At 35.2% G+C, this 25,489-nt stretch overlaps 1 protein-coding gene and 1 long non-coding RNA gene across 10 annotated transcripts in view; one reads left to right on the top strand and one right to left on the bottom strand.

The window, feature by feature from the left end:
- The window catches only part of LOC128929038 (uncharacterized), a 40,776-nt gene extending 36,009 nt beyond the window's left edge, over positions 1-4,767 (top strand). For both annotated transcript variants that reach the window (XR_008474932.2, XR_008474931.2), the window contains exon 4: positions 4,655-4,767. This is a non-coding gene — a long non-coding RNA (uncharacterized LOC128929038). The remainder of the gene's footprint in view (positions 1-4,654) is intronic.
- Positions 1-25,489, bottom strand: part of ELP4 (elongator acetyltransferase complex subunit 4) — a 274,144-nt gene that overhangs the window by 56,710 nt on the left and 191,945 nt on the right. Inside the window, exon 10 of one of the 8 annotated variants that reach the window (XM_017977989.4) lies at positions 484-8,380. The exons of the other annotated variants lie outside the window; for them this stretch is intronic. Coding sequence (XP_017833478.1) covers positions 8,339-8,380 — 42 coding nt within the window. The 3' untranslated portion in view covers positions 484-8,338. Of the gene's footprint in view, positions 1-483; positions 8,381-25,489 lie in introns of those variants that run through there. 8 annotated transcript variants of the gene reach the window in all.

Raw genomic sequence — 25,489 nt, 5'->3', positions numbered from 1 at the left:
ATTAAAAAATAATTTATATACCACTATTACAGTGTTACAGTATTCTGTATTTGTCTATATATTTACCTTTACCAGCAAGCTTTATATTTTATATATATATATATATATATATATATATAGAGAGAGAGAGAGAGAGAGAGAGAGAGAGAGAGGGAGAGAGAGTCTTTGAAAAAGAGAGATAATTATATACATACAGACTATATATATATATATATATATATATATATATATATATACAGAGAGAGAGAGTTCTTCACAGACTATGCACGCACACACACACACACCTGCTTAATGGTGTCCCTTAATTCCCCCAGACTTTCTTCACTTTTTTTTTCTTTTTGCTTCTCTGACTGGATAATTTCAAATGACATGTCTTCAAGTTTGATGATTCTTTCTTCAGCCTGATCAAGTCTGCTATAGAACCATCTAAGGAATTTTTCAGTTCAGTTATTGTACTCTTCAGCTCCAAAAGTTGTTTGGTCCTTTTATATTTTCTATTTGTTGAAATACTCATTTTGTTCATGGATAGTTTATTTGAGTTTAATTAACACATTTATGATGGTTACCTTGAATTCTTTGTCAGGTAATTCACATAACTGTTTTTTTTTTTTAGGGTTTGTTTCTGGAAATCTATTTTCCTCCTTTGATTGGGCTATTTCCCTGTTTCTTTATGTTCCTTATAACTTTGTGTTGGTATCCATACATTTCACAAAGTAATTACCTCTCTCAGTTTTTTCAGACTGGCTTCGTACAGAGAAAGATTTTTGCCAATCAGCCTGGCTAGAGGTTCTGGGAGTCTTTCAAGCTTTTTCTCTGGATGTGACACTGCTCTAAATTTGTGTGTTTAGATTCTTGGATTTGCTGGTTTCTTTTTTGTTCAGGAGCTTGTAATCTCTTGCTCCCTCTTATTCCTTTGATGTACTGAAGGTCCTCTAAAGCAGCAGGATATCATCCAGCTGTTTTTTGTTCTCAGTGACCCCAGGCATCTAGAATATGCTGGCTCCTGTCAGTGTCCCATGTCAGGCTATAAGGAAGTCAACCCCTTGGGGAGCCCCCTAAGATGCTAGAATGTTGAACACATGCTCCATTCTTCTCTTTCTCTTTGAGGTAGAGCTAACCAAGTTGTATTTTCCTGTGTCTGCTATATTGCAGTTTCTGGAGCAGTAGCACACTGACAAGCTCTTGTTCTCATGCCCTCACACATCTAGGGTATGCCAGGTCATGTCAGTGCTCTGAGAGAGATGACACAGAAGCCAGTACCTTGGGAGGCTCCCCTCAGAAATCAGAATGTTGGATATTTATGATCTAGTCTTCTCTGTCAATGGAGAAGCTTAGAACTGCGAGTTTCCTTTTGAATGATATTCCCTCCAAAATTCATGTTAAAACATAATTCCCAATACAATAATATTAAGAGGTGTGGCCTCTGGGAGGTGATAGAGTCATGAGGGTTCGCCTTTACAAATGGAATCTGAGGTTGAAGGGAATGTGCTCTTGCTTTTCTGTTCCTTGCACCAAGTGATGATGCCTAGACAGGCCTTCACCAGACACTGAATCTTTGGTGCCTTGATCTCGGAGTTACCAGCCACCAGGATTGTGAGAAATAAATGTCTATTGTTTTAAAATTACTCAGTCTGTGGTATTTTGTTAAAGTAGCATAAATGGACTAAAACACTTTCTAATTGACTGGGAAAATGCAAGGAAAATGGTGACAGTGCAATGAATTTTCCTGTTGGCTTAGAGTAGCTAATTTTGCACTTGCCTGGTGTGTGGGTGTCTTAACTGGTTTCTGGATTTCTCACAAAGGGACCTGGTCCATGTATGTTGTCGAATTGGTATTTCCACAGAAGGAAATAATATCTGAGGATTCCTATTCTACAATCTTGCTGATGTCACTACTGGACTTTTCTTAAGCTGGCTTCCTTAATAAGACAATCTCACTGATTAATAGCCACTAAACGTATCTGAAGAAGGATAAGTCTCAGCCAAACTAATGGTGCTGTAGTCAAAGAAGCTGAAGCTGAAGATACATGCTCTGTCATTAGCCTGTACTGTGACTGTGATAAGTTACCACCTTTTTGAGTCTCAGTTTCTTTCTGAATTATATGTAGACAAGATAGAAGAGAACAAACATCTTTGGAAAAAGCTCTTATTCAAGCTGTGTCACACTCATACTCATAACCAATTTTATAATTAATAGGCAAACTGGTTGTTTGATGAAAATGGCTGGGTGTATAAGGATGGCAATCAGTTTCTGGAGTGTAGTAGTAAATGGGTTAATTCATTAAACAGCCTAAGCAGTTATGCATATAGAAAGCCCCAAAGCTTTCCCATTAAACAGATTCCCACGATAACCAAACAAAAGTAGGGTAGAAGAGCATGACAATAAAAACTTTTTTTTGAGATCTAAAGTTTGATTTCCAGTATGTCAGTATTGGTATCTGTTATTATTTTTATTACACATTATGCCACTAGAGACTTTATATTTTCTTTCCCCAAATGATTAGTTACCTATAATTTCATTTTATATTTGTATCATCCCCATGAGGTAGAGTCTGAGGAAATGGGCCCATATATATTTTTATTGCTAAGTTAGTACATAGATACTAATTGCAGAAACAATCTGTTCAGACCACAGAGCTTCGGTACTGATTGTTATTATGGTTTAGTACAGCCATTATAACTTACAGTAGACATCCTAGCTCATAAAACATTTTGAAATATACTATATGTATAACTTGCTTAGCCCTCATAAATGAACAAGCACATTTTAAAATGAGCTGCAATTACAACATTCTGTTTTACTAGTTTAAAACATTTCTTTTGGATTTTCTTTGAAATTTGGAAGCGAATGAAAGCCAGGAATACCATGAAATTTTCTCCTCTAGCTAATAAGACTATTCTGTGCATTAATATAAATAAATTTATTCTATAATTTCTTTCTATTATGAAACAATTCAAATAGAAAGCTCAATGTGCCTTCCTAACACTCATGGTGTAATTTGTCATGAGGTAAGGATATCATACTGTACCCTTTTAATCTAACTTTAATTTTGGTTTCTAAACAATATACATCTCTTTCAAGGTTAAAAGCACTGAAAGTACACATGAACACTAAGGAAAATCTTAAAATTTCCTGAAATGCATTAGCCGTCATATTTATATAACAAATATCTTGTTTGTTTATGATGATCTACATCATTAATCCAGATAAATAAATGGTAAAGTGAAGGGAGCTGGGTTTGCTGTGTTGCCCATTGCCCAGCAACCAATGGTTACAAGTGTTCTGCAGCAGAGCACTGCTACAAAGACTTACGAGGTTTTGCAGCATATGCTACTTTCTATATCTATATTGATTCAGGCAGAAGTCTAAGAACTCACACTTACTAATGGTTAGCTGGGCAAGTTTGGGGTGTTTACTTTTTAAAAACGTTACTTCCCTAAAATATTAATGTTTGTCACAATTAGGGTAGTAGGTACACAGAAGCTAATAGTACCTACATGTCTGAAATACTAAATTTTTTGACAAAAGCATAAATGTCTACCAAGTTAATTCTATGCATTTATTCTTTAAAGGCCATTTTTATGAACTTGGAAAAAATTATAACAGTAATATATGCTTATAATAGATTAATATAATGTAAAATAATATATGTATAAAAGAAAAACTAAAAATGTTCTTCCTGTTAATTCCCTAGTTTCATCCTCTGTGGTAACAACCCTTTAACAGATTATATGTTCTTCTTTATTATTGAAAGCATTTTTTCAGAATAAACTGTAAAGTAACTATAGATCTGATCACAGCAAAAAAAGAAACTTCCTTGAAACAAATTTTATAAATGGCATAAAAACATGTAATATAAGAAAAATGATAAAATCAAATTTTTTCTATCAACCTAGTATATCATTATTAATGATATAAAGCAAATATCTTTTAAAACCTATAATCATCTTTATTCTATTGTTGGAGGTTATTTCTCTTATATGTTTTGTTTATATGCTTTTTGGGGAATTAATATCATGGCAATATTTCATGCTTGATATAAATAGTAACAGACATTTTATTTTTGAGATAGATAAGCCTCTTTAAGTTGAAAAACATACTTGTAGGCATATGCATAAGATGCTGCTTAGCATCTCAGCCAACAACACTGTTATTCAATAGATGTGCACTTAGAGTATCTATTCTGAATGCTTGAAGCTATGCAGTGTTTGTGCCACAAATACGCTGAAGATACATGCTCTTTCTGTCAACAACCTGTCCTATGACTATGGTAAGTCACGTTTTTGAGTCTCAGTTTCTTCATTATTCAATAATTCTTCATTATTCAAGCAGTCATTATGTGAAACAATAATAACATAATAACAGATAATGAGCATATTTCCTGCCTTCACCATCAGAGCTTACTTGTCTTTGATATTCTTTAGCGTATACAGTGAAAAGTATAAAGACAAGATAGATACATTTACTATGTTCACTGACATTAATACATGTTTGGGAGGGAGGGACTTATATCCAAGAATAAGTGAACACAGCAGCTTTTGTGGCGAGGCCCTCTGAGCAGTTTGGAATAATTTATGAAGGAAATGTTGTTTGGATATTCAATAAAAGTGGTACCCTTATCTTCTATTCTTTTTTTTTTTTTTTTTGAGACAGAGTTTCGCTCTTGTTTCCCAGACTGGAGTGCAATGGCACGATCTCGGCTCACCGCAACCGCCGCCTCCTGGGTTCAGGCAATTCTCCTGCCTCAGCCTTCCGAGTAGCTGGGACTACAGGCACGCACCACCATGCCCAGCTAATTTTTTGCATCTTTAGTAGAGACGGGGTTTCACCATGTTGACCAGGATGGTCTCGATCTCCTGACCTCGCGATCCACCCGCCTCGGCCTCCCAAAGTGCTGGGATTACAGGCTTGAGCCACCGCGCCCGGCCATCTTCTATTCTTTAAGAAGAAGTGCTGCATGATAATTCTCCCAAGTCCTCCTTCTCCATAAACTACCTAGTCTGAGCCAATAAACAACCTTTCAAATTTTTCTATGTACAAAAAGTAATTAATATCTACTCTCCTTTCATAATCAAAAACATTTTTAGTTAGCAGTTATTATGTGAAGCAATACAACGAATGAGACACAGCTTTCCTCTTGTTAGTCTCCCAAACAAACACTCTACATATGTTCCCTTTAAAGTTAAAAAAAAACACTGTAAAAACAAAGTTCTTTTTTTTTGAGGACGCTGATACTGTCCACAGATACTGATGTTTCTTATGGCCATATTCACAAAGATTATTATAAAATTATGAAATTTGAGCTATTTATTATTGGTCTTTTATTATAAAACATTTCATTTTGAAAGTGAGACAAGGCTAAGTGTTAAAAGATATAGTTGAAGCTTATAGGCAGTTCAAGAACTATTTCCTACTCAGAAACAGTTCATTATAAATTATGTTTCTGTTTATTACAGAAAAACAGTATTAACATGCAAACCAACACATCAATCAATTCATATTATATAATATAATCCAGTGGTTCCCAAAGTGTATTTTTTGGAAAACTGATTCTCTATGGTAGGATTTACATAAAAGAGGGTTCTATAATCAAATAATTGTGAAAAATGCTGGGCTAAACAAGGTAATATGGTGTTTTTTTTTGACATTAGGATTCCTTTGTTTTTTGGCCACCTGCCCCTTCATTGGGATTTCTATGTTACTTTACAAATTTTAAATAGAGAACATATTATGCTGAGTTTCCTCAGCGTATTTGACCAGAGAATTCTTTGTTGATTTGGAGCATCTGAAAGAATTACCGTTACACAGCATGCATCTGGAACATGCTGGCATATCCTCTCCTGTAAGATTAGTTACCAAAAATCACAAATGATCCCAATATTCCTTACAGTCTCCCTTTTCATGTGTTCCCCTGTATCCTGTCCTCTTCATTTCTTCCTTTTTAAACTGCTGTAATACCTGTTCCCTGGTCTCCTTTCCTCCACCCTCTTCTGTACCTTGTCTAACAGTGAACTTCCCCAAATTTCCATTTCCCACAGGTCACTCTAATGAAAAGCCTTTCTACTATATATGTGTGTGTGTGTTTATATATATATATATATATATGTATATATATGTTTATATATATATGTTTATATATATATATATTATATATATATATATAATAAACAGATCATATATATATATATATATGATCTGCTTTTTCAGTGCATGAATAATTATCTGCTCTTTTTTCAGTTCTCCAATAAGAATCTTTTGGAGGCAGACTATCAGGGTTTGAATCCTCCATGTGTCCTTTACCACAGAGTGATCTTGGGTATTAGTTACTTCAGCTGTAATATGGGGATAATGATGTCATATACATTAAGGTCTTTTGAGGATTAATGAGTTAATACACTTAAAGTGCCTAGAACAATGTCTGGCACAACACGTTAGCCATTATTTTGCTGTAGGTAGATTGGGTCTGTCCAGCAGGTGGGCCCAGCTTCATTGGCATCAGACAGAACCCTGTGCTTCAAAAGGTCCTGTGTTTGGGGTTTAATGTTCTGTGTTTGCTGTCTGGAAATTCCTAATGATTTCATTATTGAATTTATGTTCTATGAATGAAGTTTGTGGGGACAATGAAGTATGTGTGGACCTGGGGCAGCATGTGGAGTGCTGGCTACTATGCAGTCCTGTCTTCTGGCCTCTAGGATGGGTAGTTCACACCTGCTCTGCCATACCCTAGGGCTTCAGCCCTCAAGGCCTCCCAGACTCCTCTATCCTTCCTAAGTGACTAGTGACTGCTATTGCTCTCTGCTTAGTTCAGGGCCTGGGTAATGGTATAAAAAGGGTTAGGGTTAACTCATGGCATCTTAAGGTGGGACATGGAGGCAGTTGTCCTGACCTAAACTGGCAGTGCCTCAGAATGTTTGGGTAGGGATAAGCTTCTTGTCCACCTCCCATCCAGGTACCTATCACATTTCAGCATGCAGGCTACAACAGCCATCCAGAGAGGGCTGGGGCAGTGAGCCTGTGGGAGGGTGATGCCTGGCTCAACTTCCCCATTTCTGGTGACCACAGCCCATCAGCTCAGTGGCTGGCAAGAGCAAAAATCTGATACTTAATGGGCCTCTGTGTCCCAAATTGTGGGGTGAGACACCCCCCCACCTATGTCCTGTGAAGTCTGTGCTAAGTATCCCTGTGCCTGAAGAAGCATGACCTTAATTAGCAAATAAATACAGCAGTACAGGTGGAGAGAGGGAGAATGGGGGAGAGAAAGAGAGAGTGACAGAGAGAAAGGGAGGCACCTTTGGAGAAAAGGAAAAGGTTCATATTTTAGTACTGTTAATGGCAAGTCTTCTGGTTTTCTGAACCACAGGACTCACATTTTCATTTTCACTGGGCCCTGCAAATTATGTAGTCATTTTGCCTGCAAGGCTTACTTTCTTCCACAGAAGGTTTATAAAACTTTTACTAGGTATTTTCACTGAGAAGTCACAGATGACTGGTTATTAAACTATCTGAATATAGACAATGGCAACTGTAAACATTATATATAAATTTTAAAATGTATAATTAAAAAAACTCATACTACCTCAACATTTCCAAGATTACCATTCTCTTTATTCCACATAGTGGAAATCAAGTACTGCCTCCTTCTTCCTGAATTCTCAAGTATTAATCATTTGTGTTTTGGACAAAAGAATGAACAGTAAAATCAGATAACAACAACAAAAATGACAAATTAAGAGTTTTCTGTGGGAAGTTTTCTCTTACTTCCAATGGCCAGGTTGGATAGATGTGCTTTTATCTGAGAAATATTGCAATTATTTAATATTTGACATATTATGTATGTCATATGTTTATCTAATAATGACATAAATTACCATTAAGTTATAATTTTTCACCCAAAATATACATCAGTATTTTCCACAACAAATATTGTGGAAGCTGCTGGCCACAGGGCTGTCTATCAGGCTGCTGTGGGTACATAATAAAAGTGGGGAAGGCAATGGAGAGGGCCACAGCATCAGTCAGGGAGTAAGTAGTAAAGCTGATCTCATTAGCATTACAACAGGTCATAAGTTATTGCCAATTATTTAAGTTATAAAGATGGCAAGATCAAGCCTGAAAAGCATATAAAAACAAAATAAATATGTCATGAAGCCTATGAATTATACACATTTTTAGTTGATAACGTTTTGGTTTTTTCATTTCAATATCATTTGCAATTGAACCGTTTTACTGAGAAATGATTTGCTCATTTATATTTTCTGATTGATTAATGTCCCCAGGGTCCTGCCAAATTTGAATCTACTACCCCCAAAATTCCCCATGACAAGACCTGCCACTGCTTCAGAAGTGTGCTGAATGAAAGAACGCAAATCCAGATTCCAGCTGAGCAGTCAGGAAGCATCATCATGGGTTGAATGGAAAATCAGGAGTTGAATACACAGTTTTAGAAAACACATAAAAAAAAAAAAACCAAGATCGTTAAAAATTCTAACAAACCAAAATCAGTGTTGTAATACAGTACTAATGATATCTGTAGCTAGAACCTATGTTATAGTTCACGATCTTATAATTTTCTATTTCTTTTAATGGCAACAGGTTAATAATATCCACAAGGAAAATCAAGCACACCAAAATCAAAAGGAACCTATTGGCACAAGGCATCTTGGCATCAGACTAGATTTACACACGCTGACATGTCAAAAGCCTTGAAACAGAAACTTCAGAACCTCCTCATGAATGCTGAAGGCAGCTCATTGACTTCATACTAGCTCAAAAGTACATCTTTCCAGGGATGGCATTCAACCACACAATCAACAAAACTGGCAAACAAAGCCTGAATATGTACTTGGCAGTGAAAGTCTTAAAGCAGAACAAAATATAAGGCAGCTTCCAAAGCTGCCAAGTTTCAAATAAGAATCCAAGACTCTAAATACAAAATAGGGAGTAAGGCACATTTTGAATAGCAATTTTGACTGATAGGGCAGAGTGAGCAAATTGAGCAATAGCCCCCATTCCTGTACCATGATCACAAACTCCCCTGGCCTGTCTTCCTAAGCTGGGCAAGAGAGCAAAGGGAACATGATTTCATTCCATCTGGTACTTGGCACTTATCTTCCTTTTTGCTTTATCTTGCAGTGCGAATCTGCTCATGCCCTGGTGTCCTCTCCAACTTTTCTTCCTAGCTATGCTGTTTGTGTTTCTTAAGAGCAAGTATTGTGCATAGTATGTCACACTTAGTACCACTCACTAGTGGACATTTAAGAAGGATATTTTAAATGTTTGGTTGGGATAACTTTAATTGATTACTTAGTACTCCTCTCAGTTAAGGTGTAAGTTTCAGTGAGTTCAAATTCTACCAGAAAATTTAAAAGCCTGCTTAGTTTTACTATTCCTTACCAACTACTCCTTCGCTAAGCAACTGAGAGACTTTTATTCCCTTTATCTATTTTTTGGAGCCTTACTATAATATAAGGGTGCTGGAATGCACGCCTGCATCAGCGGGTTACCACTTCAGTACAATTCAAGCAAAACAATTTGAAAAAGTGCCAAACTATCTAGGGATTGGGCAGACAATAGTGACCCTTCATGATTCCATGAATAATGTAAACAGGGAACATATTGCCGAGGTCAATGGAAAGTAAAAAAAAGTAATTGCCTAGAAAGAAAAAGAGGTGTAAGATTTTAGGAGGACAAACAGCATTTGAAATGGAGATCATATTGTTTACACAATAAGTTCCGAGTTTTCATTTTTCCAGTGCCAAGACTGTGTTAATTACAATTATTTATCTTAAAAGTTTCTGCAGTCACAGAACTATGGTGAAAATCTGTGCCTAACTCTTCTCTTCTGCTTGAATAAAAATAGATGATGTAGTAGTCCCTATAACTTCCCTTCAACAAAAGTATGTCAGAACTTTTAACACAAAAAAACACTCGAAAAAAACAGATGGGGCACAGTGGCTCATGCCTGTAATCCCAGCACTCTGGGAGGCCGAGGTGGGTGGATCACGAGGTCAGGAATTCAAAACCAGCTTGGTAAAGATGGTGAAACCCTGTCTCTACTAAAAAAAATAAAATACAATAAAAAATTAGCTGGGCATGTCATATGCATTTGTAATCCCAGTTACTGGGGAGTCTGAGGCAGAGAATTGCTTGAACCTGGGAGGCGGCGGCTGCAGTGAGCTGAGATGGCACCACTGCACTCCAGCCTGGCAACACAGCAAGACTCTGTCTCAATAAAAAACAAACAAACAACAATAATAACAACAAAAAACCCCAAAGCTTTTTACAAAAGGTCATTCTAGTGATTATGTAGTGGTGTCGTATCATTATGATTGTTCCCATTATTTTATTGTGAAAAATTTCCAACATATAAGAGAATATGCATTTATACATTACCTAGGTTGTACAAGTAACTGTTCTCTACACTTGCTTTATCACCTCTCTAAAGATCTATCCGCATTCACCAATCTCTAATTTGTGGTAAATTTCAAAGAAAGTTGCAGACATCAGTATATTTCACCCCTAACCACTTCAGCATGCATATCATTAGCTAAGTCAGTATTTGTTCGTGGTTCTTTTTAAAAAAATAGGTATACTGAGATATAATTCACATGCCATACAATTCACCCTATAGTTCTTTTTTACATAAAAACTTTTAGTAAAGAAAACATAGAACATTTTTTTCTTCTGTCATTATTGTATGTATCAGATAATACTTGTGGCTTTCAGATCTGCTAATAAACACAAAGCTACAAGTTTTGGAAAAATCAAATCTTTAATGTTGGAAAAGACCACAGACTCTTCCTTTAATCCTAATAAAATGAGAAATTTCATTATTAGAATGATAAAAACATAATTATAAACAAACCTCAACTTCAAATCTGAGTCATTAAGACAAATGATGTTTCATCTATAACCATCCCACTAAACTGTAGGCCATGGATCCAAATACTTTAAACTATCATAGTTTTATGCCTATTTATAAGTACAGATTGTCTTTTCTTTCTTTCTTTCATTGAGACAGGTCTTGCTCTGTCACCCAGGCTGCACTGAAGTGGTACAATCATGCCTCACTGCAGTCTTGACGTCTTGGGCTCAGAAGATCCTCCTGCCTCAGCCTCCCAGAGTAGCTGGGACCAGAGGCACACACCACCACACCTGGACAATTTTTAAATTATTTGTAGAGACAAGGTCTCACTATATTGCCCAGGCTGGTCTCAAACTCCTGGGCTCAAGTGATCCTCCTACCTTGCTCTCCCAAAGTACCGGGATTATAGGTGTGAGCCACTGTGCCCAGAGTGTATTTTCCAAATATAATTGTATAGTATCACCCATTCCATATGCTCTTGTACACTGTGACTGTGCTCCTCTGCCATTAAGTGTCAGGGCTTAATTTTTCGCCCCTTGAATCTAAGTGACCTTGTGATTGTTCTAATCAATAAAGTATGGCAGATGTGATAGCTTTGTCACTTTTGAGACGAGTCATAAAAGGTAATGCATCTTGTTTCCTATAACACTAATTTCTGGAGCCTAAGCTGCCATCTAAGTAGTCTGACCATCATGTAAGATGAGACCACCATGCTGTGAGGAAACCTGGACCACATGGAAAGGCTACACACAGGTGCTCCGGAAGACAGCTCTAGTTGAGGTCCCAGTGGACAGTCAGCATTAACCATTTGATAGGTCAGTGAAGACACTCCTAGTTGATTCCAAACTTTAGCCATCAAAATTTTCCAACAGAGAACCTAGATAACATGGAATAGTGAATCCAACGAGCATGCCTGCTGTTCCCTATACAAATTCCTGACCCACAAAAGCCTTGAAGTAATAAGACTAGTGTTTTCCATAACTATGTTTTGGGGTGGTTTAATACACAGAAATAATCACCAGAATAGCCCTTCTCTACTCCTCATTCTACAAAGCAAATCAGAAAGCAGCACTCTTTAAAAAAGAAATATAATTTTTTCTTGGGCAGATATATCTGCATATAGAAAATACCTTGCAAGATAACACCTCAGATGGTTAATATTAAGGTCTATATTTAGATAGGTAGAAATTTTATAAAGTATTGCTCTAAGAATTTCATGATGTTTATCAGTTCTCCAGCTACTGGTTTGATAGTAATGCTATTCGCCTATATTCAGAAATAAACATAGCCTAAAGTAGCACATATGAAAAAGGGGTTTTAGGAGCTGGGCTCAGTGGCTCATGCCTGTAATCCCAGCACTTTGGGAGGCTGAGGCAGGTGGATCACTTGATCAAGGAGTTTGATTGAGACCAGACTGTGCAACATGAGACCCAGGTCTATTAAAGAAAGGGTGGGGTTTAGTTGATTATAAGCTCAATATGAGTCAACTATGGATGTGGTTATCAAAAAACTAATATATTCCCAGGTCCATAAACAGAAACACTATGATAATGTCACTTTTTTCAGAATAAAGCTTTTAAATGTATAGAATACCTTGCATTACAAAGGAAACAAATTTCACTGAAATGTTACCAAATGAACACTGAAATGTTCATTTTTATATAACCATCTATTTGTATATTTTTATTAGCCATTGAATAACGAGAATAGCAGTGGGCCTAATACTAATATATTACAAAGGAGAAAAATAATTCTTTGAGACTGCAATAATTATATGAAAAAGTCTGTAATTTCTATTAATGACAATCACACTGCTAATGTGACTGTGGTTTGTTGTCTATATTCATAACTAAGAAAATGCTACATTTCAATAGGAGATTAGTAAAAATAAGCATGTATATTTCTCTTCAGCCCAAGTCCCTGGAACTCCTAAATTCTATCCGCAGACCCTTTTGTTCTTAAATCCCTTCAATTTCTTCATTTATCTATGATTCCTCAGGCTTATAGCATTTGTGGCCTCCTCGTTCGTTTTTTTTTTTTTTTTTCTGCTGCCTTATTAACAAGTTGGAGAGAAAATTTAGAATAAAAGATGCATAAGACCCCTGGTTTGAACAATTGTTTTATATTTAGAACTGTCTATTATCTTCTCACCAGTCAATAGAATCTCATCCATTATTCCAGGCCTAGTTCAGGTCCTACTTTTTCTAGTAATGTAATATAATCCATAAGAATTCTCTTTTCTCTGAATTCTTATTGCACTTGAAATCAATTTACCCTCATTTTAGCACTTAATTTGTCTCTATTTCATTCATTATCAGTTGTCTTCTCACCTAGATGGGGAGGTTTATAAAAATTGAGAGTGTTTGCTATTTTGTATTTCCAAAGCATACTGCTAGTTACATTGCAGATACTTGATATATCCTTGTACAATGCTTATCCTATTGGTAATATTGTCCAGCTATGCAAATCACCTATATTGCAGTGGGAAACTGAAACTCCACATATTATTTCTTACTATCACTGTCAACTACAATGGATCACTGATGGGCTCCACACAGTATATCCTTGATATTAATAATACTTATGTGACACCTATGTGCCAGATACTCTTCTAGGCACTTTGAATATTAATCTTCTCATCAACTCCATGATATAGGAACTATATTTATCTTCATTTTACAAACGAGAAAACTGAGGCATAGACAAATTAGTAAAGACACAGAATGTAAAAGCAGATATTCTTTTCCAGAGCCAGTGTACTTTACTACACTCATGATCTTCATCAATAAAGAACTAGGTAGAGCACAGTGGCTCATGACCGCAATCCCAGCACTTTGGGAAGTTGAGGCAGGGGAATGGCTTGAGGCTAGGAGTTTGACATCATCCTGGGCAACATAGTAAAATCATGTCTCTACCAAATAAATAAATTAGCTGGACATGGTGGCATGTGACTGTAGTCAGGAAGGGAGGCCAAGGCAGGAAGATAGTTTACAGCTCAGGAATTTGAGGCCGCCATGAGCTACAATCATGGCACTGAACTCTTGCCTGGGTGACACAGTGAGGCCCTGTCTCAAAAACAACGAACAAACAGACAAACCTCCTTGTATTAATATATATCTCTAACTTTACATGAAATCACTGGTCTGACAATTAGCTTTTCTTCTGCTAAACTCCTATATCCCTTGACTGTGTAATCATTAACTCAGCCCTTGTACTGTTTGAATTTTATTTCAGTAAAGCAGTTACCATCTATTGAGTGCTTGTTCTGTTAGATCCTAGGCTAAGTGACTTAATGTATTGTTAATCTTTGTAACAACCCAATGAGGCAGGAAAGGAAACCTAAGCTCCTGTATAAGCAGTGAAAGATTAAGCAGTAAAAGAGCAAGGATTCTAACCTAAAACGGACACCAGAATTCATACTTTAAAACACGTATGCCATGTGTTTAGTCTTCTTTCTACAACTAGATTACAAAGTTCTTGAAGGCAGGGATTATGTCTCATACTTGCTTGTTGGTTCCACAATACTTTGAATACCTGATCTAATATTTAAAAATTGTTTTCTGATTGATACAACTGACATTTCACACAATTCAGTGTCTGTAACATCAACACATTGGTATCTCTCAGTAACTGTGTGCATGTCTTTGGGAAGCTATCTACATTTTTCCAGCTTCAGATTCTTAATTTTAAAAGGAAAATACAGCTAACAATAGGAATGTTTAAATATTAAAAAGTAATCATATCTGTAACATATTTATTATAGTGTGCACCACATAGGAAGCAATCAACTAACGGTGGCTTCTTAGTCCCTTCTTTGAAGGACAGTTTTTTGGCCATGTCCACAATGACTGATTTTAGTAAGCATTTTTTATAAAAATGATCATATTTGGTTGTACAATTGTAATTTATAGCATTTGGTCTAATTTCTCTTTCTTCTTTTTCTCAAATTCAGCAAAAATGATAAATATTAGCTTATTTTAAATCTGAGAAAGAGTTGCCATCTGAGCCAATGAAGTAGTTATTCTGTCTCTATGATCTATCATAGTGGGTACTGATGAGTAAAAATGAAAGAAATGTGTGGTAGGCAGAATAATAGTCCTCAAAAGATGTCTACACCATAGTCTTTGGAACCTGTAATATGTTACTTTACATGGCGAACAGGAATTAAGGTTAAAGACAGAATTAAAGTTGTTGATTGGTTGACCTTAAAATAGGGAGATCTTGATTTATTTGAGTGGGTCCAATGTAATTACAAGGATTCTTAATGTGAGAGAGGCAGAAAAAACCCAGAAAGTTGGTAACATAAGAAGAACTCAGCCCAATGTTGTTCACTTTGAAAACAGAGGAAGAAGCCATTAGCCAAGGAATGTAGGCAACCTGTAGAAGCTGGAAAAGGTAAGAAAATAGCTTCTTCCTTGGATCATCCAGGAATGTAGCTATGCTGATCCCTTGACTTTAGCCTGGAAGAGTAATTTTGGACCTCTGCCTGCCAAAACCATAAGAAAATGAATTTGTATTGTTTAAGCCACTAAAATTATAGCAATTTTTCACAGCGGCAATAGAACCTGGTACAGCATGTAAATTCCACAAATTTGGAACTGTGTAAAAACAAATATGGTTTTAAACAACTTTTAAGTAACAATGAGTAACAACAATGACATTTCTCTTGACTGTACAGGAAGAAGTAAAATGAAATATAGTAAATATCATCATTGCAGACTCATTACTAACATTTACTTAACTAGCTGGGTTAGAAATAAAAAATTTTCTTTGCAATTTATATTTTAGTCACTAGAATGTCCTTCTGTTTGTGAACATAAGAACACTTTTATTTTATTTTTTTTTGAGATGGAGTCTCACTTTGTCACCCAGGCTGGAGTGCAATGGCGTGATCTTGGCTCACTGTAACCTCTGCTTTGTGAGTTCAAATGATTCTCCTGCCTCAGACTCCTGAGTAGCTGGGACTACAGGCATGTGCCACCACGCCTGGCTAATTTTTTAATTTTTTTTTTTAGTACAGATGGGGTTTCACTGTGTTAGCCAGGATGGTCTTGATCTCCTGACCTTGTGATCTGCCAGCTTCGGCCTCCCAAAGTGCTGGGATTACAGGTGTGAGCCACAGCGCCCAGAGAACATAAGAACATTATAAGGAAATAATTTTAATTACAAGAGAGATTTTTGTTTGGATAAAAAGAAGGTATTTTTCATTTCTATCATTATCATGCCTAAAATACTACCTTAGCTAATTAGTACTAAAATGTATTGTCTGGCTCTCAAATTCCTACATCTTACCAAACTTAAGTAGTTTTACATTCAAAATGAAATTTATGATTAATCATACAGCTGCTCTTTTCTATAACATTACAGACACTGATCACCCCTAACTCTCCTATAATATTTCTACTCTGCTTGGAATGTTCTTTCTCTTCTTTGTCTATTCAGCACAAACTGTCCTTCTCTAAGCATTTATAGCATTCATCTTCTCTAACTACATTTTAGCTTCTATCACATATTATTGTTTGTTATTTGCATTCCAATCATCATATTGCAGGTTTATAAGTTTAGTTTCTCTGTTACCTCCTTGAGGAGAGAAGATGGTCGACAGGTCCATAGGGGTACATTATATTATTGTCTACTTATGTTTGAAATTTTCTATAATAAAAAGTTAAAAATAAATAAACTTGGGTAGGTACTCTTCTATCAATAAAGCTTTCTTTCAATGTCTAGGTTTCTCCTTGCCTAGCACTGTAAGGTTGGTGGAGTAGAGTTTGCCTCAAGTTACACCTCTTTTGGCTGAGGAAACATAACATAAATATATAAAAATATGATGCTAAAAGGGTCATGGCCTTAGTCAACATTAATAGACTTCTTTAAATTAGAGTAAATCATGCAAGATAAAACTTTCACTATTGCTCAGTAAAGAGAAGTGCAAATAATTTAACTCACTGGTCAACTGTTTGCATAATCTTTATACTTTGAAATCTTTGCTTCAATGTTATTAATACAGACTTCCTTGTTAGCATATTTCTGGCAAGAAATGATTGAGGCAGAAGGTTTTCATCAACATTTGATAAAGAAAAAGTTAGAATCAACAGTTAAACTTACCATTGCTAGTTTATACCGTAAAGTATTAACAACACAAAATGTTAATTAATTTCTAATTCTCTATTCTATTATTTAGATTTCATGAAGGTTGATTGGACTTGATCCATCATTTTACGGAAAATTAATTATTTCAAATACATGTGCCACTTTATGCAACCTGCCTGATTTGCATTGAGGAAAATTCAGCAGAAGTAATTGAGGCACAAGCAAATACTGGCACTGACTGAACTCAATTTTCATTCCAAATTTCTGCAAAATCCCAAGGCACAACAATATCAGATGCAAGGGGGAAAACAAACAAAAGCAATGTGAAAAGGGAACATGAAGAGAGAATATTACAAGAATCAGAGAACAAAGGGATTGCAAAACTATTTTAGTGCCATAGATGAGCAGTGAGGGCTTCATTCAGGCAAGGTGGAATAAGATATCATATGGCATCCTGACAATTGATGTCTTCATTTAAATGTAAGAATTTACATTCTAATTAGAAAGAATTTACATCTTAATCAGAGGCAGCTGTATTATCTTGTTACTGTTTTTTTCAAAGGTAATGAACTAAAGTACTGCTGTGCTTTTTCAACCAGAAACTAAATAGACAGCATCCAGTGTTATTTTATAGCTTACCTGCTGTAAGCTGTTATTAATATTTTCCAAGATTAAATTCTAACCAAAATCTCTTAAAAATGAAACTTGTATTTGACATCACTAGAATAGTATGATAAAGACATTTAAAGTATTTAAACAAATCCTTTTTAACTTGTATTTTCAATGTACTTATTTATCAAGCTAATGGAAACCTCTTAGGATTTATTAATATAATATTGTTTTCATTTAGAGTGATGTAGAAAAGCTACGAATGCTGATATGTATTATATTGGATGAAACCTGGTTGCTCTCAAATTTACCTTTGGTTACAAGAGATCATTTACTAAATACAAACTTTACCTTATTAAGAACATTTAAGTTAACATAAATTCTTTTTTACCTCAATGATATTTAACAGGGAAAAGATAACGTACTTAAAACAGTATTTTCAGTGAATTTTATGCGATTTCGTTACTTCCACATTAACATTTAAAAATGTAATGCTTCACAAACATACACAATTCTGCTGGTGTCTAGGATAGCCATAATTAGTGAAACTAAAGGAAATAATGCATTCTAATTTGTATTGTTCTATTCTAGGTTGTTTATAATGATGGTAAGTAGACCTAGGTATCAGTAGTTGTTGATATCTTTGCAAAATCAAGCCCATAATTCATATGAGAATCAGCATGAGTTCACTGACCCATGGTTTAGAAGAAATTGGGCTTGGCCTAAAAGAAATCAAGCAGAAGAAAATTACAAGTGTTAATAAAAATGTAAAATGCCACCTTTGTCCCTAGCACTATGCATCTTTAGGTTATTGATACCTATTTTCATCAGCTGCATCATTAATATGGAGTTGTAGTATGGCCAGTTGATAATTTGCAGGTTTATGATTTAATTCATTGGGTAATTTTTATTAAAGTGAAAAGAAAGAAAATAATAACAAAACTAAGGCTGTACCTATTATTAATAGTTTATTAAATGAATGATTTGGTTAGTTTGGTCAAAATATTTTAAAAAATTAATAGTTTAAATGTGGAGGTAATACTTATCTTTATCATCATACTGACTTTCTAAATCTATACATGTAAATGAAAAACATATAATATTCAAATGTGCTATATTTTACCAAAAAAAAAAAAACAACACCAGAATAATTTCCAGTACATTTTAAGAGATTAAATTAGTTTTAAGGTGGCATTTTCTTAACCTAGGCCACTCCGACGACAAAGAGGAGATAATTATTGTTCACTGGTGCTTTTTCTTGTATTTCTACTAAAGACAATTTATAGAGGAAATGATTCAGATGGGTCTGACTGAATTACGGCTCTGAAAGATGGCTTTATACTGCTGTCAGAAGCCGTCAGCCCACTTTTAAAACATTTATTTGTCTATGGCTCTTCTGTGTATGATTTGTTATAAGGGCACTTAACACTACCACATGGTATACAAAGTGCCTTCATTTTCAAAAGTGTTCCAGATAAGTTTTTGATTATCTCTAGGTTTTATGGAACCTGTTTGTATTTTCATAAAGAATCTCTAAAAATAAAGTACATTTTGTTTTTTAATGTATTTAACATCCAAGTGTATGTAATATAAGACTTTCAATTAGAGTATAACAGAGTGCATGTATACCTCCATGAATATTCTACTTGGTCTCATAGTTACTGTAACCATAAATGTTCATATCCAATCTAAAAGAGCATAGTGAACTGTAAGTCTCCTCTTGCTCTATATTTCTAGTTTCCCTAATCATTTTTGATTTGGATTGTCACAATTGTTTCCTAATTAGACTCTGTGCTCATAGTTACCTCCCCACCTATTTCTTACTTCATGGAACTTACAGCCTAAAGTCATGTCTTTTAGTCTCCCCTATAATACTGTGAGCTCTATTACTTACATGATATAGTACTTATATGCTTGGATAGTTACATGAAAAGATATGGATTCTAATACTGATTATGTTACTCTCTGTGTCTTACTCTTCTCTGTATGCTGAAGAGGTATCCAAAGATCATTTATACTAAAGGACTCTTTTCCTCTGAAATTCAATAATTCTTACATATCATGTCTACTTACTGTGTTTTAGTTATTCCATTTTTTTTTGTTTTGAGATGGAGTTTCTCTCTGTCACCTAGGCTGGAGTGCAATGGCATGATCTAGGCTCACTGCAATCTCTGCCTCCAGGGTTCAAGCAATTCTCCTGTCTCAGCCTCCAGAATAGGTGGGACTACAGACACATATCACAATGCCTGGATTATTTTGGTAGTTTTAGTGGAGATGGAGTTTCACTATGTTGGCCAGGCTGGTCTTGAACTCCCGGCCTCAAGTGATCTGCCAGCCTCGGCCTCTCAAAATGTTGGGATTACAGGCATGACTTACCATGCCCAGCCGTAATTTCATATCTATTAACACATCATTCTTCCCTCGACCTCAACTCAAATGTATTTATTGCCTCTTTCTTTTCATACAAACCCTATTCATTTTAAGATCTGTTTAAAATGTCTCCTCTCCATAATGTTGCTCTGATAGTGCCAGCTAACAATAATTTCCCCCTTATCTAACTGATGTATTCAACAAATATTTATTGAGTACCTACTCTGTATCAGGCACTATAGTAGGTGATGGAGATGCAAAGAATGAATAAGAGAAACATGGTCCCAGTATAAAAAGGGCTTATAATGTAGTGGGGAAGACAGATAAGAAACCAGCAACAAAGATTAAAGACTGTGATAAATGCAAGGAAGGCAACAAACAGCTTGCTGAGGGATGTACATTGTATATATAGCATGATAAGAGAAGGCTTGTTTCCTACAGCATTCTCAGTACATAGTAATAATTAATAATTTAATCTATTACTATCTTAAATTGGTATTTGACACACTGTGGTTGTAAATCTTACTTCCTAAGCTAGATTGTAGTAACAATGATAATTATTGTTTTGGCTAATATAAATTGAGTATTTAAAATGTGCCAGTTATTATACTAGGCAATTCATGTGTATTTTATCATTTAATCCTTAGAATGAAATAGGTATTTTTATTATTATTTTATTCAAGATCAGGAAATACGAACATAGAGTTAAATTAAGATACTTTCTTACCATTTCATTAGTAAATGGCAGACTTACGACTAAAATCCAAGCCTACAGATACTGAAGTATGGTATATTAATTACCATTATCAACTCCTTCTTAGAGAGAGGGATCATATTTTATGGGATTTGTTATCATTACAGAGTAATAAACAATGCTATCTACATACTTAACAATTATCTGATAGTGAGTAACTAAAGTGAAACTCGGGTCTTTCAGTAAGTATTACACTTTCTTAGGAGTAGCTTTCCTGTTTTAGCATAAACTTAACTGGCCTCTGAACACTAATCTTAGAAACAGAGACCCTTGGATTGAAAATCCTATTTATAAGCAATTCAAATCTATAGTTTGCAATATGATGTATCATCACCTTGTTCCTGATACCAAGTCATATGCATATGCTTTCCTACTCAGGACCCTTGGTTCTGGGTAAACCTCATACTGGCAATTGTCCATTTTGAGCTTATATTCTTTCACTCAGGTGATTTTGACTCAAATACTAAAAATATTCAATGACAGGATGTATAGATCAGAGAGTTGTTACAGAATAGAAAATTTAATAAAATCAATTAATCATGGACCTCTTTTCATAGAGTTACAGCTAGACTTCAGATATTTTAAAGACCAAAAGGATATGCTAATGAAATTTTTACTTCAAATAAAATATGGAATGTCAATAACGACTTTCCTTGAATAATTATTCAATTAGTTACATGAACAGTAGAAACTTTAGGCAACAGGTGATTCAAAGGAGCAGCCTAAAAAATACATATATATTTGATTCAGAATATACTACAGCATTATTTTTACTATGGCTTTCTTAGGAAGAAGTTAAAATTTAGTTGATTTATTTAACTTGCTTTACTGCTCAACTTTCTCACCACTGGGTAAAACCGGCATCCTTTCTTAAGACATTCATACTGAGATACTAGTTGAAATCCGAGCTTAACAAGTACCAGTTTATAAATTTGTTGGTTCTCACTTTTCCTGGAACTCATTGATAACTTCTGATTTCCAGATCTGGTCAGATTATGGTAAATACATATATTATTTAAATAAAAGGTCCTTAAGAAAAAGGTCCTTAGGCCAGGGAATGAGGTGTTATTGTCAATAAAAACTGATTTTTGATACAATAATCTTAAAAGTGTAAAATACACTTGTAGATAACTGAGAATTGGCTTTTAAAATTATGTCTTAGATGGCATACTGCTAAAATTGTGAAATACGAACTTAAATATCAAAGTTACATTTCATGGGCTTACATGAAAACCACCTGAGATTAAATACAACTCCGATGGCTTTGCTGTGGCTTTAGAACAGAGAAATTACCCAGAGGAACAATACTGAGCAGAGAGAACAGAAAAGGAATGAGTCAAAACACTTTTCAGGTGAAAAAATGAGAAATTAGACTAGGCGCGGTAGCTCACATCTGTAATCCCGGCACTTTGGGAGGCAAAGTCAGAAGAATCACTTGAGGTCAGGAGTTCAAGACCAGCCTGGCTAACATAGTGAAACCCCATCTTTATTAAAAATGCAAAAATGAGCTGGGTGTGGTGGTGTGTGCCTGTAGTCCTCAGCTACTCAGGAGGCTGAGGCAGAAGAATTGCTTGACCTGGGAGGATGTGGTTGCAGTAAACTGAGATGTGCCCCTGCACTCCAGCCTGGATGGCAGAGTGAGACTCTATCTCCAAAACATATAGATTAAAACCAAACAAGGAGAATGTAGGAATTAAATAGAGTTACAGGTTTACTTACGTGTATTACTGACAGACATTCTTTAAAAATATAATTCAAGAGCAAGGATAATGATCCTAAGTAGGTACTGAATTCTTTAAAGGGATAAGGAAACCCACTGCTAGAAGACAACTATTGACAATATTCATCTGAGAGCACACCCTGTCTGTCCTCTAGAATCCCTAGAGGCAGATTAAGATAGGCTATAATAAAAAGAAATAAATACATTTATAATTCATATTCATCTCAAATGCAAAGAGCCTAAGCAAGAATCATACAACATTAAAATATTTAAGTACCCTCAAATATTCAACAAACAGACTTATATCTAGTGAAGTAGTTTATAAAGCACATAGAAAATGACTCTACAATAAAATTAAGATCCTTAAATGGGTAAGATAGGCTATTAGGAAAAGAATCAGTGAGAAAAATGGAAAATAAGGTTATTACTGCCAGAAGAAAAGTTTAACAGACTAACAGAAAGGGACATGGTTGAGTAAGGAATTAGTGAACTGGAAGATGACTGGGATTCCCCCAAGATAAACTCAAAAACCAAAGAAAAGAAAATATTAGAGAAAAGTAAAGACATATGGACACCAAATTCAGAAACTCCATTTGTCTTATAGGAGGCAAATATAGATCTCAAAGTGGAAATTTACTATATTAAACGACTGACAGAGAAATAAAAGAAGCAGAAAAAATACTTGACTAAAATCTCTTCATAAGCTAGGAAACAGAAAGAGACATCTCTTGCCTGATATATGGGACCTACTGAATATTCAAAACAAGTATCTTTTCTAAGTGGTAAGATAATAAAAGTATTACAATAAAAGCAACAAAGACTGAAGACCAATTTCAACAACATACTTACCATTATACTGCAAGTCCTGGACAATACCAAAAAATATCACAAAGGAAGGGGCAAGTAATCATTATTTGTAGACAGTATGATCATGTAGCTATAAAATCCACAAGACTCAACTGAGAAACTACTAGGCATTAATGAGATGACTCAATAAGGTGACTAGATGTAAAATGAACATTTAAGCATTAATACCAAACAAAGTAATGGCCGGGTGCCGTAGTGGCTTACGACTGTAATCCCAGCAGTTTGGGAGGCCAAGGCAGGTGGATCACAAGGTCAAGAGATTGAGACCATCCTTGCCAACATGGTGAAACCCCGTCTTTACTAAAAATACAAAAATTAGGGGCATGGTGGCATGCACCTGTAGTCCCAGTTACTAGGGAGGCTGGGGCGGGAGAATTGCTTGAACCTAGGAGGTGGAGGTTGCAGTGAGCCAAGATTTGCAACTGTGCTCCAGCCTGGCGACAGAGCAAGACTCTATCTCAAAAAACAAAACAAACAAACAAAAAAATTAAGATGAAAAAAGGAATTCCATTCATAGCAGTTAGAAAAAAACTCACCAAATATTTAGGAACAAATCTGATATGAAATGTACAAAGACTATTGACTCCTTTCATAAATATTTACTGAACAGGAAATGGGAGTACAAAGGAAAAAAATAATGACAAGCTCATGGTACCTATACTTACAGAGTTTAAAAAGTACATTAAGGTTGAAGTCCTCATTCAAAGAATCACACTGGTAAACATATAAATAAACCGGTAAGTGCTATGCAGTTAATGATGCTTTGAGGGTATAAAAGAGGAGAAGTAAAAGGTTTCCCTGTAGAAGACATTACACTGGGAGCTGAAAAGGAATTATTTAGGTAGGGGGAAAACGTAAAAGGTATTCCAAAAAGACTGAATAGCAAAGGCCCTGTGGCAGAAGAGAACAATGATATTAAAAAGAATTGAAACTAAAAAATAAAAGAATGTGTGACAGATAGGCTGTGATAATGTCCCTGTTTATTCTTGAAGATATACATGTCCTAATTCCTGGAACCGGTAAATGTTACTTTCCATGGCAAGGAGGACTTTTCAGATGTGATCAGGGATCATGAAATTATTGCCATAGGCCCACTGTAATCACAAGAGTACTTATAAAAGAAAGATGAAGGGTAAAAGTCAGAGTGGCCATGTGATGATGAAAGCAGAGGTTAGAGTGATGAGGCCATAAGTCAACGAATGCTGGTAGTTTACAGAATGGGAAAATGGATTCTCCTGTAAAGGTTCCAGAAGGAACCAGTCTTGCTGATACCTTGACCTTAGTCCTTCGAGATCCTGACTGTGGACTTCTGACCTCTAGAATTATAGGAAAATAATTTATTTTATTTTAAGTCACTAAGTTTGTGATTTTTTATAGCAGTAGTAGAAAAATAATATAAAATTTGACATATACATTTTCTTTAAATAGAAAATAACAACCATTCAAGTAGAATTGACAAATTCTTACCATGGAATTATATTAACATGGTCAATTACAGAAGGTATTACAAAATAATACATTGCTATAGAATAAAGGGAAATGGTAAGACATAAGTATCATTAAATTTTCCACACTTAGAACATACAAAGATGAATCAGTATTTTTTGTACATATTATAAAGCATATTGTAGATAGATTACACATGGTAAAATGAGGCCTTTGACTACTTGATATTTTCAGTTTAGTATTAAGGATATTAGACAGTATTCCTACTAACATGAAATGTAAGGTTTATTTCATATACATATATACTTACATAAAATTATATATATTATTAAATGTTATGTATTACACTGTTGATGGGAATATAAACTCATACAACAACTATGAAGAGCAGTATGAAGAGTTCTCAAGAAATTGCAAATGAAATCGTTATCTTGAAGAGACATCTGCACATCTATGTCTATTGCAGCTCTATTCACAATAGGAAAGATAAAGAGTCAACCGAGGTGTCCAACAAAAGATGAAAGAATAAAGAAAATGTGGTATATAAAACAATGGAGTACTATTCAGCTACAAAAAAGAATGGAATCCTGACATTTGAATTAATGTGGATGGAACTGGAGGACATTATATTAAGTGAAATAAGCCAGGAACAGAAAGTTAAACACCACATGTTCTCACTCATATGTGGGAGCTAAAAAGTTGATCTCACAAAAGTATTATAAAAAGCAGAACAGAGGATACTAGAAGTTGGGAATGTGTAGTGGGTAG

Source organism: Callithrix jacchus, chromosome 10, assembly GCF_049354715.1.
Source record: "Callithrix jacchus isolate 240 chromosome 10, calJac240_pri, whole genome shotgun sequence".
Taxonomy (NCBI): domain Eukaryota; kingdom Metazoa; phylum Chordata; class Mammalia; order Primates; family Cebidae; genus Callithrix; species Callithrix jacchus.
The sequence above is the reverse complement of the archived record's forward strand: the minus strand, read 5'-3'. Positions and strand labels throughout refer to the sequence as shown.